Genomic DNA, 13,264 nt, shown 5'->3' on the forward strand with positions numbered 1-13,264 from the left:
ACAAGTTAAAGTGGAAAATACTTGAACAACAAAAAAGCTGTGTATGGACTTTTTATATCTTCTGAACATATTTTGAGTGGAGCGATATGAGAGAAAGGATATGTCACCAATGAGTCAAGAATTTGTATGGTTTTATTCACGATCTTTCATTTTTCACAACAGCCTTTCTCATTTGCTTGAAATTCACATATGCAACAATATGGTGGATAAGAGGACATCGGTATGTGTGTCGCAGACACACAGCACACTTCACACACCTTTTATATTCCACACACTGCGTGAGCCGAGAGCTGCCACCTGTGCAGGGACATCATATCTCAAAACAAAATAAACAAAAAAGCTTTAAAGCACTCATGTACAATTTTTTTTCCTTCTCTAGCGTCGCTTCATGTCATTAATGGGAGGAGGGGGAAAAATAAAAAGTGCAAGAATAAGGTTGGGACATCTTGATTGGGGTAGAGAGACAAGAGTGCTACATAAACATGTTATACAGTACAGTAGTTCTTCAAATTTTGTCGTACTGAAGTCTCGCAGATTGTATTAAATCACTTTTCAATTTTAAGTTGTGTGTTGGATGTCAATCACAATGTAAAACACGGTGAATCTATATTACAGATGATTCCGATCATTTAAAAAGACCAATCAAAAGCCAGTACAGGGACATTTCCTATAAATTATAATCATTAGTTGTATTCGTATTTACTCATGGAATCACAGTGCAACACAAGAAAAAGAAAATACTTTTTAAATTGTTTGTATACTAATAGGTTGGTCTCTCGAGTGCACATCTCCTCCATAAGCCTTCGATAACACTAAAACGGCTGCTCATCATTGAAACAAAACAAAATGAAAAGAACAAAAATACTCACAATTTGCATGACCAGTGTGATTTCAACCAGAATATGACAAGTGGCTATTAAGTGTGCTGTAATTTGATATTTTTGTGAATGCAGTACCCCTTTTTATCCTACAAGTCTCAAAATCAAAACATGCATTCCCTTTTACTGCATGACACCTTCAGTCAAATTCCAACACAGAATTTCCATAAACTATTTAGCTTAAAATGAGACAATTTCAGAAATCTTACACATATATGTTTGCAGCAGATTGTCTTCCACTTAGGCATGAACCCTTCCCAACGATGAAAAAATAATCACACAAATCAAAATTTTCACACAAACACAACATGAAAAATACACAAACATTGACAGATCAAAATATAATTAATAGTTCCTCCAAAATAATAATTTAAGATCATAAAAAAAATGCGAAAATGGAAACCATACATTTTAGTGTGCTGCTCCTGTAAGGCTATTGAGTCACGCGCCCCCTTCATGGGTCAAAGTTGACTCTTGGAAGCATCATTAACAGCCCTCAAGTGCTCCCATGAGATAAACGTTGCCATCCATCACCGTCTTTTTACATTTTTATTATTACCAGTAGGAAGTGGAGCAGACAAAAAAAAAACTCAGCTGATGGGTAAACTCAGTTTGGTTTCTTGTCACACGTCTAAAAGTGCATGACAAGAAACCACTCCAGTTTGCATTCTTCTCTTTTTTTATGGTTGTAAGAATGTAAAAAGGAAAAATGTTAGCTGGACGGAGCAGTGAATTAAACAGAGCTGCAAACAAACATGAAGGATTTGATCATTTAGCCGGTTCGACCGGACGTTTTGGTTGGTGCACCTGAAGAAGAAAAAGGGACAAAACTTTTGGAGACAGAAGCTGAATTAAAAAAAAAAAAAAAGTGCCCCTGAGAACCACACTTCATATTTTGTACTTTATGGATGCCAGTGGGTCAGGGCCTGCGAATCACAAGTAAGGCACTGCTTGACGATGCTCATTCATGCCTTTACAACCGCTGATGACAGACACTGCAAAAAAATACAATAAAGACATTTTGGACTTTCCCAGTTTTTTCCTACTCGAACCGTATTTGGATCTTTGACGGCTCAATTGAAGGTGCTCATTAAAAAGGTGTTTCCTTCAAACACAGACACACAAAAAGTGCTGTCTAACTGAACAAAACCGCATAGTGTTGCCCGAGTCAGTTATGCACAAAGGAGTATTTTTATATAATAAAAAAAAAAAAAAAAAAAAAAAAAAAAAAGGTAGGGGACAAAATGTAATGTCACAAAAAATGCTTTGGAATGTTACAACGTCATAACCTTCAGAGAAATGAATTGTAATGTTACTGGAAAAGTCGCATTGGTCTGAAAATTAAGTTGTACCTTTACAAGAATGAAACTAATTATCATAAAATTACAATAAACAAGTTGTAATGTTACTAGAACAAGATCACATTGTTCCTAGAACTTAGTTGGGATGTTGCAAGAACAGATTAAGTCGTAATGTTAAAAGTCATAATGAGAATTGTTGTAATTTTGACGCATGTACTAGTTATATTGCAACTTTATTCATTGTAATTCAAACGATAATATAAATTCATTACGTTACGATTTTGTTTCAGTGTGTTTGCATTACGCCTTTGGAGTTACAAAACAAACCTCACAAAAAAATTTACTTTCTGCAGCACAACTGCATACAAATAAAGCTTGAGAGATGTTGTCAAACAAAAATGACATTTTTGATGGCTATGGCGAACATAAATAACTTCCATTTCCATTAAATATGTAAACAAAGGAAATATTTGGTGCAACTTATTTGACTAAAACGCTTTGAATCACATCAGCTCCTGCGGGGTGTTTTCCGAGTATTGCGCTTCACAACACTTGATGCCTTTTCCACATGTCGTCCGGTGTCAGCCAAAGTTGACGAAGCTCACTTGGAGCCTTTTTGCAAGTCAAAAGACAAAAAAAAAAAAGAAGACAGACGACTTCTCTGATGTGACAATCCCTCTCAGCATCCTTCAAGTGTGTGTTTGTGCATGTGTGTCCTGTTTTTTTTTTTTTTTTTTTGGGCGGTCCAGCAAACTCAATGTGGTTGGTTTCAAGCTACCAGAGATATCTGGTTACTGGCTTCATGTGTGTGTTATAACTGAGGTAGCCAAAGGGGTCGCTAAGGAGACTTCAGCAGGAGATGAAGGGAGAGCACTGCTGTGTGTTGTAGCAATCCAAAATGGGGCTCCGGGGATGTGGCTATTTCAGTTGCTGTAATTTTCCATCTTGATCACAAATCTTCATTTTTGAATCCGTTTGCGTGTGAGCGTGTGCATACATACACGTGGGAGATGTCGAGGCAAGCTCCGTTATCACAATTTATGTTTCCCTGAAAGTATGGAGCGGTACAACTCCTCATCCAGCAGCACATAGCGCCCTCTGCTGGAATCCAAGAAGTACAGTCTGTCTGACACCGCTTTAGGGTCAAAGCCTTCTCGTCGAAGATCTGTTTTCTGGAATTTAAACGTTCCTGTCAAGATAGAAAACGCATGTTAGGATTTCAAATGAATGAGAATGTACAGAAAAAAAAAAAAGGAGAGCAATTTTACCAGTTTTGTTGACTTCTGGGAGAAAGCGGAGGAAGACCGGCCTGGCGTATGGAGGAAGAGCTTTGTCCAGATCCTTCACAAACTTTTCCAGGTCAGAGGAGTGATTTGGATCGGCGATGGCGGCCATCCCAGCCTTCCCTTCTGCACCTAAACAAAGAAAAAATGGAGATAGTTTCTGTGAACCTTTCAAGTCAGAACAGATGACTTAAACCAGTATTAAGATTTTACCAGGTACTTCCACCCCATAGACCACGACGTCCTTCATGTCAAGCAGCCTGCTGAGTGTCCCTTCCACCTCGGTGGTGGAGACGTTCTCTCCTTTCCAGCGAAACGTGTCTCCCGTCCTGTCCTTGAAGTACATATGGCCGCACTCATCCATGATCAGCACATCGCCTGTTGAGAAGATAAAATATCAAACACAAAGAACTGCATAGCGTAGAGGCAGTACACACTTACCGGATAAATAAGCACTGTCTCCCTTCTTGAAGACACTCTGAGCAATCTTCTTGCTAGTTGCCGACTGATTGACATAACCGTCGAACCTGCGTAGAGGGTCATTCTGAATGATCCTGCCCACCAGTTGACCAGGCTCGCCTAAACAGATGAACATTTGGAGAGTGAGGACTTCGCAGATTTGTTTTCACGAGTAGTATCCAGAAATGATGAAGCCACTCACCGGGTTTACAGGGAATGCAGACACCGTCAGGTCCTCGGATGAGCTCCATGGTCTCTTCATCTACCCTTACTAGTCGGATGGGGTAGATGAAGGGTAGAATTTGACTGTTGAAGCCGCACGCTCCCACCTGTAGGACACCCAAGGGTCAAGACCAGAACTGAGAACCAAATGTGCAAAACTTGTCTTCATGCCGTGTCAGGAAACAACTTTCTGTTCACATTCACTGGCGGAGCTAGAGGGGGTTATGTGACGGGCACTAGCCTCCCCTGAAATATACTCAGCTCCTCGCTCCTCAGGTGCCAGGCAATTGACTTTAGGATGTTTTTCAAATTTTTTTTGAGTGACAGCCATTCACCAGACCTCAAACGATCAGGTTCCTCACATCTCAGGCGCTTACCTTATTGTCAAAGTTTCCTAAACTGCAGTTGCACTCAGTGGCACCATAGAATTCGGCTATCTGCGGAATGTTGAATCGCGTCATGAATTCCTCCCATATGGACTGACGCAGGCCGTTCCCGAGCGCCATGCGCACACAGTGCCGTTTTTCCATGTCGCGTATCGGCTGGTTGAGCAGGTAGCGGCAAATCTCACCTATGTACTGAACAATCTGAAGGAGAAGCAGAAAACACGGGTCTATCTTAAAACAAGGAAATAAACATTCTCAAGATAAAATAAATGACTTGTGTGCTTACTTACAGTGCAGTTGTACTTAGCGCAGTCGTCCCAGAAACGGGAGGCAGAGAACTTCTTTCTGATGACAACACTCATGCCGTGGATTATACACTGGCCCACCCCCACAATGTTACCTGTCAACAACAGAGACATTGATGTCATTTGAAAGTAAAAGTACTTGGGCTCTATCTCCAAAGTATCAGATATGATCAATATCTTCTCACATTTTTATTTACTGTAAACAAGTCAAGATACAGAAGCTTGTTTACCTGCAGAGTGGTAGAGTGGAAGGCAGTCGTACAAGACGTCATCTGGCGTCATCCTGAAGCCGTAATACACCAGAGCGGCCATGCGGTAATACCTTTGACCAGAGGAATGTGAGAGTCAAGTTAAAACTATGTTTGCTGCAGCACTTTTTGTGCTCAGCGCACAAAAGGCCAAACGTATAAATCAAAAACTTCCTACCTGCTGTGCACAACAATGGCCGCTTTAGGCATCCCGGTGGTTCCTGACGTGTAGATGTAGAAGAGGCGATCTGCAAAATAGAGCAGTGAGATCACAGGGAGTGGTGGAAAGGTTTTTCTGCATGCCGATGTGACTACATGACTGTTTCAGAAATAGCTGGTTTGGAAGATTTCCCAGGCGTGGCCTTCTTACCTGTGAAGCAGCGTTGTGGTGGACTGGGCAGGTGCGACGGGGCAGCGGCCAGCAGCGGCTCGAGGCACTCGGTACCCTGAGGTACCCGTTTGGGGTCCCAATCTCCGGAGCAAAACATCTGCACCGTCTTCCCCATTGAAACGTGGACCTCGGACACAGCTGGAGGAAACAAAGCACTTATTTTAAAAACAGATACAACCATTAAGAAGAGGATTCGATGCAAAGTAGCCATCAAATAAATTACTCTGCAAAATGGCTGACTTCAGCACCTTTTTTATTTTAACATTGGGCAGTCACCCAAAAATGTGCCACGAGGCACTTAATGACTAATTTATGAGCACTCCACAACGCTGGCGTGCAGTTGTTCGACAGTAATGCAGCTTCGAATGTTTAAAAGCAAAAATACTGCAGGTAAGGCGATGACATCATAGTATAGGTTATTTGTTCATTTAATTAAATCTTAATATTAGCCACAGACTGAACAAGTCACTTAGCAACCGACTCAAATAAGGCTTAGTAACTTGCTATGAGTTCAAGACGCTTTCAGCTACAGAACCAAACTCCCAATCTTATCGCCTTCACTGTTTTTAGTCTTGAGAATGTTGTGTGCTGACATTCCATCACTTCATTCTTTCATGAGCCATTTAAAAGCTCCATTGACTGATACCAAAGCGAGGCCCCGCCCCCTCAATATTATAAGAGCGCCGTACATTTTCTGTGCTCCACTTCACGTCTCATGCCAAAGCACTCAGCAGTAAACGGATGCAACGGTGTTTCAGCTAGCTTTCCTGTTAGCTAGCAAATGCTCCTTACCATCAGTCAGCTCAGATCCAAACACCACCGCTTTGGCTTTGGAAATGGTTACGCAGTGCACCAAGGCCTCGAGTCTCAAATTGAAGTTGATGAGCGCGGCCTCCACTCCAATCTTGGCCATGCCAAGCCACAGTCCCACATACTGGGACCTGTTCTCCATGAAAACAGCCACCACGTCGCCCTCCTGAGGGTTGAGACAAACAAAGCAGAGTCAAACCACTGCGAGTTGTTTACAAATCTGGATTTGGCGTACTTGAAAGCCGCGTTGGAGCAGCAGGTTGCCCACTCGGTTGGAGTACTCGTCTAATTGTCGGAAGGTCCACGTCTCGCCGGTGCCTTCGAAGATCAGCGCCGTTTTGTCGGGGTGACGACGCACCGTCTCGGCGAAGATGGCGGGAATAGTGTTGTTTTGCCGTAAGTGGCGTTTGACGTTCATCTTGACCCGCAGCAGCACTACTGCCGCGCTGAAAAAAGAAAAAAAAAAGGACTCATTGGCATCTATAGAACGATTTCAAACAAAAATTTTCAATATCAAAACAATGATATAATTGATTCCATTCATGTGTGATGATGGTAAGAAAACAACTATAGATAATACCGTCATTTTTTTTTTTTTTTACCTAGGACAGTGACGATAACACCTGCAATAAAAAAAGGTGACGGTCCGAGGGGTAAAACGGAAACCTTGCACTTGGTATTTCACGTACGCAGCAACGGTGTAAAGGTCCCGATAATAGAGTGCCATATAATTATTGCTACATCAGCAAAACTACAGTTACCACTGCAGCCATTCAAATTTCACAATTTCTTCCACTTAATCACAACTGCTTAGTTTACAAAAGGAGTGATTGATGACATCAGTCAACATTATCACATTAGGGAAGAATGTTTTGCTCTTCCTGCCAACTATTCAACTGCACTAACCTGCTCTGCCACAAAGTTCCTAAAGAATCTCTGTCATTTAATCCAAGCCAATGACTAAGATGCAAATTCATACTTCTGCTTGATGATCACTGAGGATGTGGGATTTTAAAATTCACTTGTCTCAAAACTTACTGCAAGTCTCTGCCGATTGTTTTGACGAAAATCCGCAGGAAGTGCCATCCTCCGCTACCCAGGTAGAAGATGAGGATGGCTGGAAGGACTTGGAACCAGGGCAGGCCAATCAGCAGCCTCAAGACGAACAGCAGGGCTGTGCAACACGCTAAACGCAGCATCCTGCAATGACGTAAACGTGTCAAAGGGTCAAAGGTGTGACAAGAAAACACCTCAGTTGAAGCAAGGTTACATGAGATAAGACTTTTTATTGTGCTGGATTGGCACAAAACACACATTCTTAAAAAAAATGGTCAGATTAAAATGCTACTCCACATTTTTTTCTCAGGTAACACAGCTGACCTAAAAGTTTTTGTGGGGCGTTCACGACTGTCGTTATGTCAGATTACCCGACATGATATCATTCATTAATTTGGTGTTTTGGACCGTGCATACGAGTGGAATCACTATAAGTGGACACCCATCAGACCCCGCCCGATCATAGCGTGCACCCAGAGGACAGAGCGCGTCCGGTCACCCCGACTGCTCCGTCATATAAATGTCTAGAAACAAATCGTGGGGTCACGTCAGTACCTCGCAATTACCTCAAACCTTAGTAAGCATCAAAGAATCAACTCTGTGCGTGTTTTGCTCATTGATCAAACAGTCTCGAACAAACAACCTCAATGATGCAGGTTCGATATTGGCAAACTACCAAATTAGAATCTTTAGCTAATTGATTAAAAGAGGAAACCTATAGTCTCCCTGGTGGAGGTCACAAGTGTGAAGTGACAGCTGGGAAGGTATCCGATGACAGCTCAGGATGAAGTTAACTTTTCATGAAGCAGTCATATACATTAAAAAACGCAGCCGCCGGGCTATTATCGAGCGTCATGGAAGGTTGCATTCTTACGATATTCGTCAGCTCTTTGCCTTCCTTCTTCCTTAAAACGTAGATGTGAGCGGCGAGGTAAGCAGTTGCTGTTGCACCCGGAAATTTGCGCGCAGCATCATATTGCAGTTGTGGGATGGCAGCGACTGTGCCATGTGCGCGTTTACACAGGGCCTCGAGAGACCGTGTGGACGGGCAGGTCCAACCTGAAGGTGCTGCCATGCGCAATCGAGACGCAAATGATACAGATGGGTGGATGGATGCTCAGTGCGGTATAATAACGCGAAAAAACGCAGCGGATGTGCCGTATTGCTGCCGGAGCTCCGTAAAGCGGTCGAACGAGCTCTCAGTCAAATGGGTTTAGCGCACTGATCGCTCACAAGGTTGACAGAGGACAAGCGCACGGTCATCATCACGTCAATCTTTTGTTACACGCACTCGGACACAAACGCCTCTCACCTGGCCCGGTCACAGCGTGAAATATGCAAAAAAAGAAATCCCAGACGCGAAGCTTCTTGATCGGCTTACAGGCCAGCCTGCTGCTGGTCGCCTCCTCCGCCTCGCGCACGGCCGCTTGAGACGCACGGAAACGAATACGCGCACCGGGGATCTTCCTCCGTCTTGTTAATAGCACAGCGCCTCCGTTCCGATTGGCCTGGCTGAGCGTGTCGACTGTGACCCGGCGAGCATCATTCGTCCATTATGCCGATGCGCGATGTTTTCTAGCTTCATTGTGCTTGATGAAGCCCTCGCATTGTCGTAATTCAAATGACCTTATAGTTTTCGCATCAAGCCCCCGCCCACCGCGGGCAGCTTGCAGCCAGAGCCGTGAGAATAAGCAGTGATTGACAGGGATCTCGACAAATGGAAGTCTTGTATTTGTGCCGACGTCACGGCTAGGGAGGGGCAAAGAGCTTGACGGGAAGGAAAATGCGGCGAGGCCTGCCCGCTTGTTACCGCCCGCTGCTGCTGTTCATTGACACAGAGCATTTGTGCACCCGGTAGTGAAAAAGGCCCTGATGCGGAACTAGGGGGGAGTTTAACAAGCACTGCCGTCAGCGCATGCGTTCCGGTCATTGTGTTCACCAATGCGCATGCGCGGACTCATAATTTGAGTATCCTGAAACAGACAGTCCTTAAAATGTTTCATTATTATTCAACAAGTGAAACGTTTCAACACGTGCAGTGCAACTAATAACGTTAATCATCATTTAATTTAATAAACAATTTTCCTTCACATTGCAAAGTGTCACTTATCTCACTGTCACACTTAACTAGTGCTTTATCAACATTTTGTCTTGGTGGTGTCTTCAACAATACCAAAGTCTATAGAGATAAATGTCCACCTTTTAATACGTTATCTGCTGGGACGGATCTACCGCTACGCCTCAAGATAAGAACACAAGATTACTTTTGGCCTTAAAAGTAGACCCAAGAATATTGTGGGCTATACACAGCACTATTAAAGGCCACAAAAATGCCTGTGCTGCTCTCGTGGAGAAAACCCGCTAACGGTTTCAGGATAGATAAGGACACACCCGACTCTGTCTATACTCAACATGTCAGACGAGCTGAACTGAATTGGTGATTTAATTTCATGAGGAAACTTTTTCTGTGGATCTGTACTGTCTGCACAGCTTTATCCAAAGCGGCTAATTTGTTAAATGCTGACAAATGAAACCAGTAACATGCAATGCTTTAACATATTTTAAATGACACTATTATTAAAATAAATAAACATAACTATGGTCTCATAGAGTCTTGTTTAGATGACTGTCCAAATAAACTTAAACTGTGTGCTATACTTTCAAACCTTTTCAAAACAGTTTTCTTTTTTTTTTTTACTGTCAGTCCTCCAGTTCCAGACCAAAGTGGCTGTAGAGGTCTCGTACGGTGGTCCCGCGTAGAGCAGCTGCAAGACACAGAAAAGCAGGAGGAGTTAAACCTGCCTTTGACTCATGGCAGGGTCACCCCTCCCTCTTGTCTTCTTAAAATAAACTACAAAACACTGACCAGGCTGACATCTCGGGTGTTCCAACAACCCGATGGCTTTAAACAACTATTTTGTGCTGGATGAAGCATGCAGAATTTTGTTTTCATAGTTTAAGTAATCTCTCCACCCGTGCATTTGTGGTTTGAAAGAAAAAAGATGTCCAATGCTGTGGCTGACAGATGCACATGGCGAGAGACAAAGTGACAGTTGTCTCCGGCAAATGCTGCAGAGCATCTCCTCACATCACCATTCTCTCACTACAGGCCGCCCACCCATGCCGGCCCCCAGAGTGACGGCGTGTAGCACGTCAAACGGCGTGTCCAAGCCTGGGGTCTTTGTGAAGCACAAATGAGCGAGCGAAGTCCGAAGGGAGGAAGTTTCTGTGCGTTTGTGTCAGACTGTACACGTGTGGAAATGATGGACAGAGATGGCGATTGTGTCGAAGTGGTAAATGAGGGCCATTGTGCTGAAAGGGAAATGCTACCTCTAGTTACAAAGAAGTCATTATTGAGCTTTCAAAAAAACTATGCTGGATGCGTCATGATAAGCATAGGAAGTATATATATAAATGTGTGAAACCAAAAATAGAACTGGTGGAGATGTCATCTTGTCACATTTTGTGTGCTAAAGTGGGTAAAAGGTCCTCACCTCTGATGATACATACAAGTTAAGCCTATGATTCATCCAAACTTTCCTAACAGGCCTCGATTCGATAACCTTCCTCATTTTCAGCCAGGCTTACATACTGTACAAAGGTAACGCTTGGGATTCATTCAAATTCTCTGGAGAAAAATAAAACAACACTTTAGTGGCCTCTACTGGTTGACTGCAGAATTACAGTTCAGTTTTAATTCAATGAATGGCAAAAAAGTGGTTTTTCCGTTTGCGAAATTTGCCACACAAGCAGTGCAAAAGGAGATTACCCAAAATACTTTTTTCCATATTGCAAACTATTTTCATCAGAATTAACACAAACCTTTTTGAAAAAGACATTGATTCTACAGGAGATGGTTGTTTAATTGCGATACTACCAGGCTCGCATATTAGCCATAAAGTGTGTTTCCTCCTAACAGCTGTTCCAAATGTTCCCAAACACAGTGTAGTGTTTGTTTTTAATGTTGCCAGAGGTCAACTCACCCCTGGAATCATGGTTGCATAATCAGTACTCTGCATATACATTTTGTTTGTTCATGTGTGTAATCCAATAATTTCCAGACACTTTCCAGAAGCATAGAAATACTTCATTAGTTTTATACCTGGAGGTACATCCATCATAGTATTGATCTTCAGTGTGTATATGATCATTTTTCATACCTATTCTGCCCAAGAGGGACTGTCCAATGTCCTTGATGTCGTTGTACTCATGCAGCATATCAATGTGACAGTCCAGCTCCTCCACATTGTATCCTCTGGAAAAACACAACTTTACTTTAGACAGAATGAAGACTGAACATGGTCTTATCTTCTATTTGTCCCCTGAAATAAAAACTCAAATAAGCCACCTGCATTACGTTCATAATTTCAAAAGACCAAAAGCAACTGTACTCACTCCATTTCCAGCTGTGCAATCTCTACATCCAACTGCTTTGACCTTTTCTCTAGCTCTTCTACCTCTTCTTCAGGACTAACTTTACTAGACTTAGTTATGTGACCCTGTGATGTAAACAAAACAAACACATCCTTATATTTGAGAAAAGTGTTTGGATTTGAGGTAGGTACGTACTGGTGATTTGAAGTTGGAGTGTACTTTCCTCATTTTTGAGAAAGGAGTTCTGCAGGGAGAATGATTTTTGAAGTGAAAGGCAACTCTAGGTCGCTCGTATGTTGGAATTGAACAATAAATAAATACATTATATGGAGAAAATATGTTACACATACAGCTTAAAAACAGAAACAGGACACCGTCTAATTTATAGACAAGCAAGCAAACAAACGTAAAAATACGAACCTTTTCAAAAGTCCTCTTTTTAGGATATTCCCTTCTGGTGTCGAAATTGGGCTTGCAGAGTTATTTTGTTCCCTGATATCTTCAGACGATTGCTCAGAATTCATATTTACACTCACAAGTCGCTCGCTTGTGTTTAAAAACTGAAACAGGAAGTAAACAGATGGCGGGTTGTGGTCGCTCTTAAATATGATTGGTTGTCAAAACCTGATAGGCGGAGCTTTAGAGACTGAAAACTACGGCGGCCGAAAAGGAAAAGTTATGTAGAAGAAAGGCGAGTGTTGCTGGGAAGCATTATTATGGAAACAAAAGTACATAAAGATTTTATGACTAATAACACACTGCATTTAAAAGTACTATTTGAAGCAACCACTAGAGGGCAACATATTACCGATTAATTTCCTGACACTTGAGTCCTTCTTCCTTTGCCCTAACGTTGACATACTGTAGTATATACTCAGGTGTTAATCTACACTGAGACCTCTCTGGAGATCTGAAGCTAAGACTGCCTTTCAGACTGATTCACCGCTACCGGGGCTCTAAATCTAAATCACTGGTGGATTAACAAAGCAAAAGGTCAAGTACTGCATGCAACGCACACACACACAGAATTTAAGACTTTTACTGTTGCAACACACATTGGAGGCTGGAGATTCTCCTCACGGTTCACTGGGTAAGTAGAAGTGGAAGACGGTGAAAGATTTAGCTTTTAAAACACAGAAAGAGGGATGGCTTCATGGAGCGAGAACAAAAAATGGAGAAAATGTGCCGCTTCCGGCAATGCAGGACATAAAATCAAGTCCATTCGGTTTTATGTCCTCCGGATTCATTGCTTATTTATCAGTTTGTACAAAGACAGAGAGGGTGGGAATGAAAAATTCAGACAGGAGACATAGACTTTCTCTCCTTTTAGAAAGATCACACACACCGGCTGCTAATGGCTCATGTGAGATGGGTTGTACCCCATAAACACTCCCAACAAATATGTATGGAGCAGCTGTTTTTGTTGATGCACTGGTGTGCACTCACTGGACAACATTTGGTACACATTCAAAATCTAATTAGATCCAGTTCAGAAGAGCTGCATCAAATGTTGAGATGATGCCGTCGATAAGAGGGAAAAATACACATGAT

The 13,264-nt window shown here is 42.5% G+C and overlaps 2 protein-coding genes across 4 annotated transcripts; both read right to left on the reverse strand.

Annotated features, from left to right (window-relative positions):
* Positions 1 to 114: 114 nt before the first annotated feature.
* slc27a4 (solute carrier family 27 member 4) lies at positions 115 to 9,001 on the reverse strand. 3 transcript variants are annotated; one of them, XM_088393034.1, is made up of 14 exons: positions 8,652 to 9,001; positions 7,322 to 7,483; positions 6,519 to 6,729; positions 6,266 to 6,449; positions 5,453 to 5,611; positions 5,261 to 5,330; positions 5,065 to 5,156; positions 4,820 to 4,929; positions 4,521 to 4,730; positions 4,124 to 4,250; positions 3,904 to 4,041; positions 3,676 to 3,840; positions 3,448 to 3,594; positions 115 to 3,368 (listed from the first exon to the last, which is right to left on the reverse strand). In XM_088393034.1, the coding sequence occupies exons 2-14, from the start codon at positions 7,480 to 7,482 to the stop codon at positions 3,211 to 3,213; spliced, it is 1,932 nt and encodes a 643-aa protein (XP_088249160.1). In that variant the 5' UTR covers position 7,483; positions 8,652 to 9,001; the 3' UTR covers positions 115 to 3,210. The 3 variants fall into 3 exon arrangements, with proteins under 3 accessions (XP_088249160.1, XP_088249161.1, XP_088249162.1); XM_088393035.1 differs by lacking the exon at positions 8,652 to 9,001 and adding an exon at positions 8,055 to 8,182; XM_088393036.1 differs by lacking the exon at positions 8,652 to 9,001 and adding an exon at positions 7,664 to 7,831.
* A 386-nt stretch (positions 9,002 to 9,387) lies between these two features.
* swi5 (SWI5 homologous recombination repair protein) lies at positions 9,388 to 12,396 on the reverse strand. The gene is made up of 5 exons (XM_088393043.1): positions 12,134 to 12,396; positions 11,909 to 11,957; positions 11,735 to 11,838; positions 11,500 to 11,594; positions 9,388 to 10,104 (listed from the first exon to the last, which is right to left on the reverse strand). Exons 1-5 carry the CDS (start codon positions 12,235 to 12,237, stop codon positions 10,040 to 10,042), a joined length of 417 nt encoding a protein of 138 aa, XP_088249169.1. The 5' UTR covers positions 12,238 to 12,396; the 3' UTR covers positions 9,388 to 10,039.
* Positions 12,397 to 13,264: the final 868 nt, after the last annotated feature.

The sequence above is a fragment of the Syngnathus floridae genome, chromosome 12, assembly GCF_059516105.1.
Source record: "Syngnathus floridae isolate MCC-2025c chromosome 12, RoL_Sflo_1.0, whole genome shotgun sequence".
Lineage (NCBI taxonomy): Eukaryota > Metazoa > Chordata > Actinopteri > Syngnathiformes > Syngnathidae > Syngnathus > Syngnathus floridae.

Excerpts from the sequence above, each read along its gene's own strand:
- slc27a4 (XM_088393034.1), bottom strand. The coding sequence starts at position 7,482 with ATGCTGCGTTTAGCGTGTTGCACAGCCCTGCTGTTCGTCTTGAGGCTG. Across the intron at positions 6,730-7,321 it reads ACAATCGGCAGAGACTTGCA|CGCGGCAGTAGTGCTGCTGC; the intron begins GTAAGTTTTGAG and ends TTCTTTTTTCAG. Across the intron at positions 3,369-3,447 it reads CCCAGAAGTCAACAAAACTG|GAACGTTTAAATTCCAGAAA; the intron begins GTAAAATTGCTC and ends CTATCTTGACAG.
- swi5 (XM_088393043.1), bottom strand. The coding sequence starts at position 12,237 with ATGAATTCTGAGCAATCGTCTGAAGATATCAGGGAACAAAATAACTCT. Across the intron at positions 11,958-12,133 it reads AAAAGAGGACTTTTGAAAAG|AACTCCTTTCTCAAAAATGA; the intron begins GTTCGTATTTTT and ends TTCTCCCTGCAG. Across the intron at positions 10,105-11,499 it reads GTCCCTCTTGGGCAGAATAG|CTGCTCTACGCGGGACCACC; the intron begins GTATGAAAAATG and ends TGTGTCTTGCAG.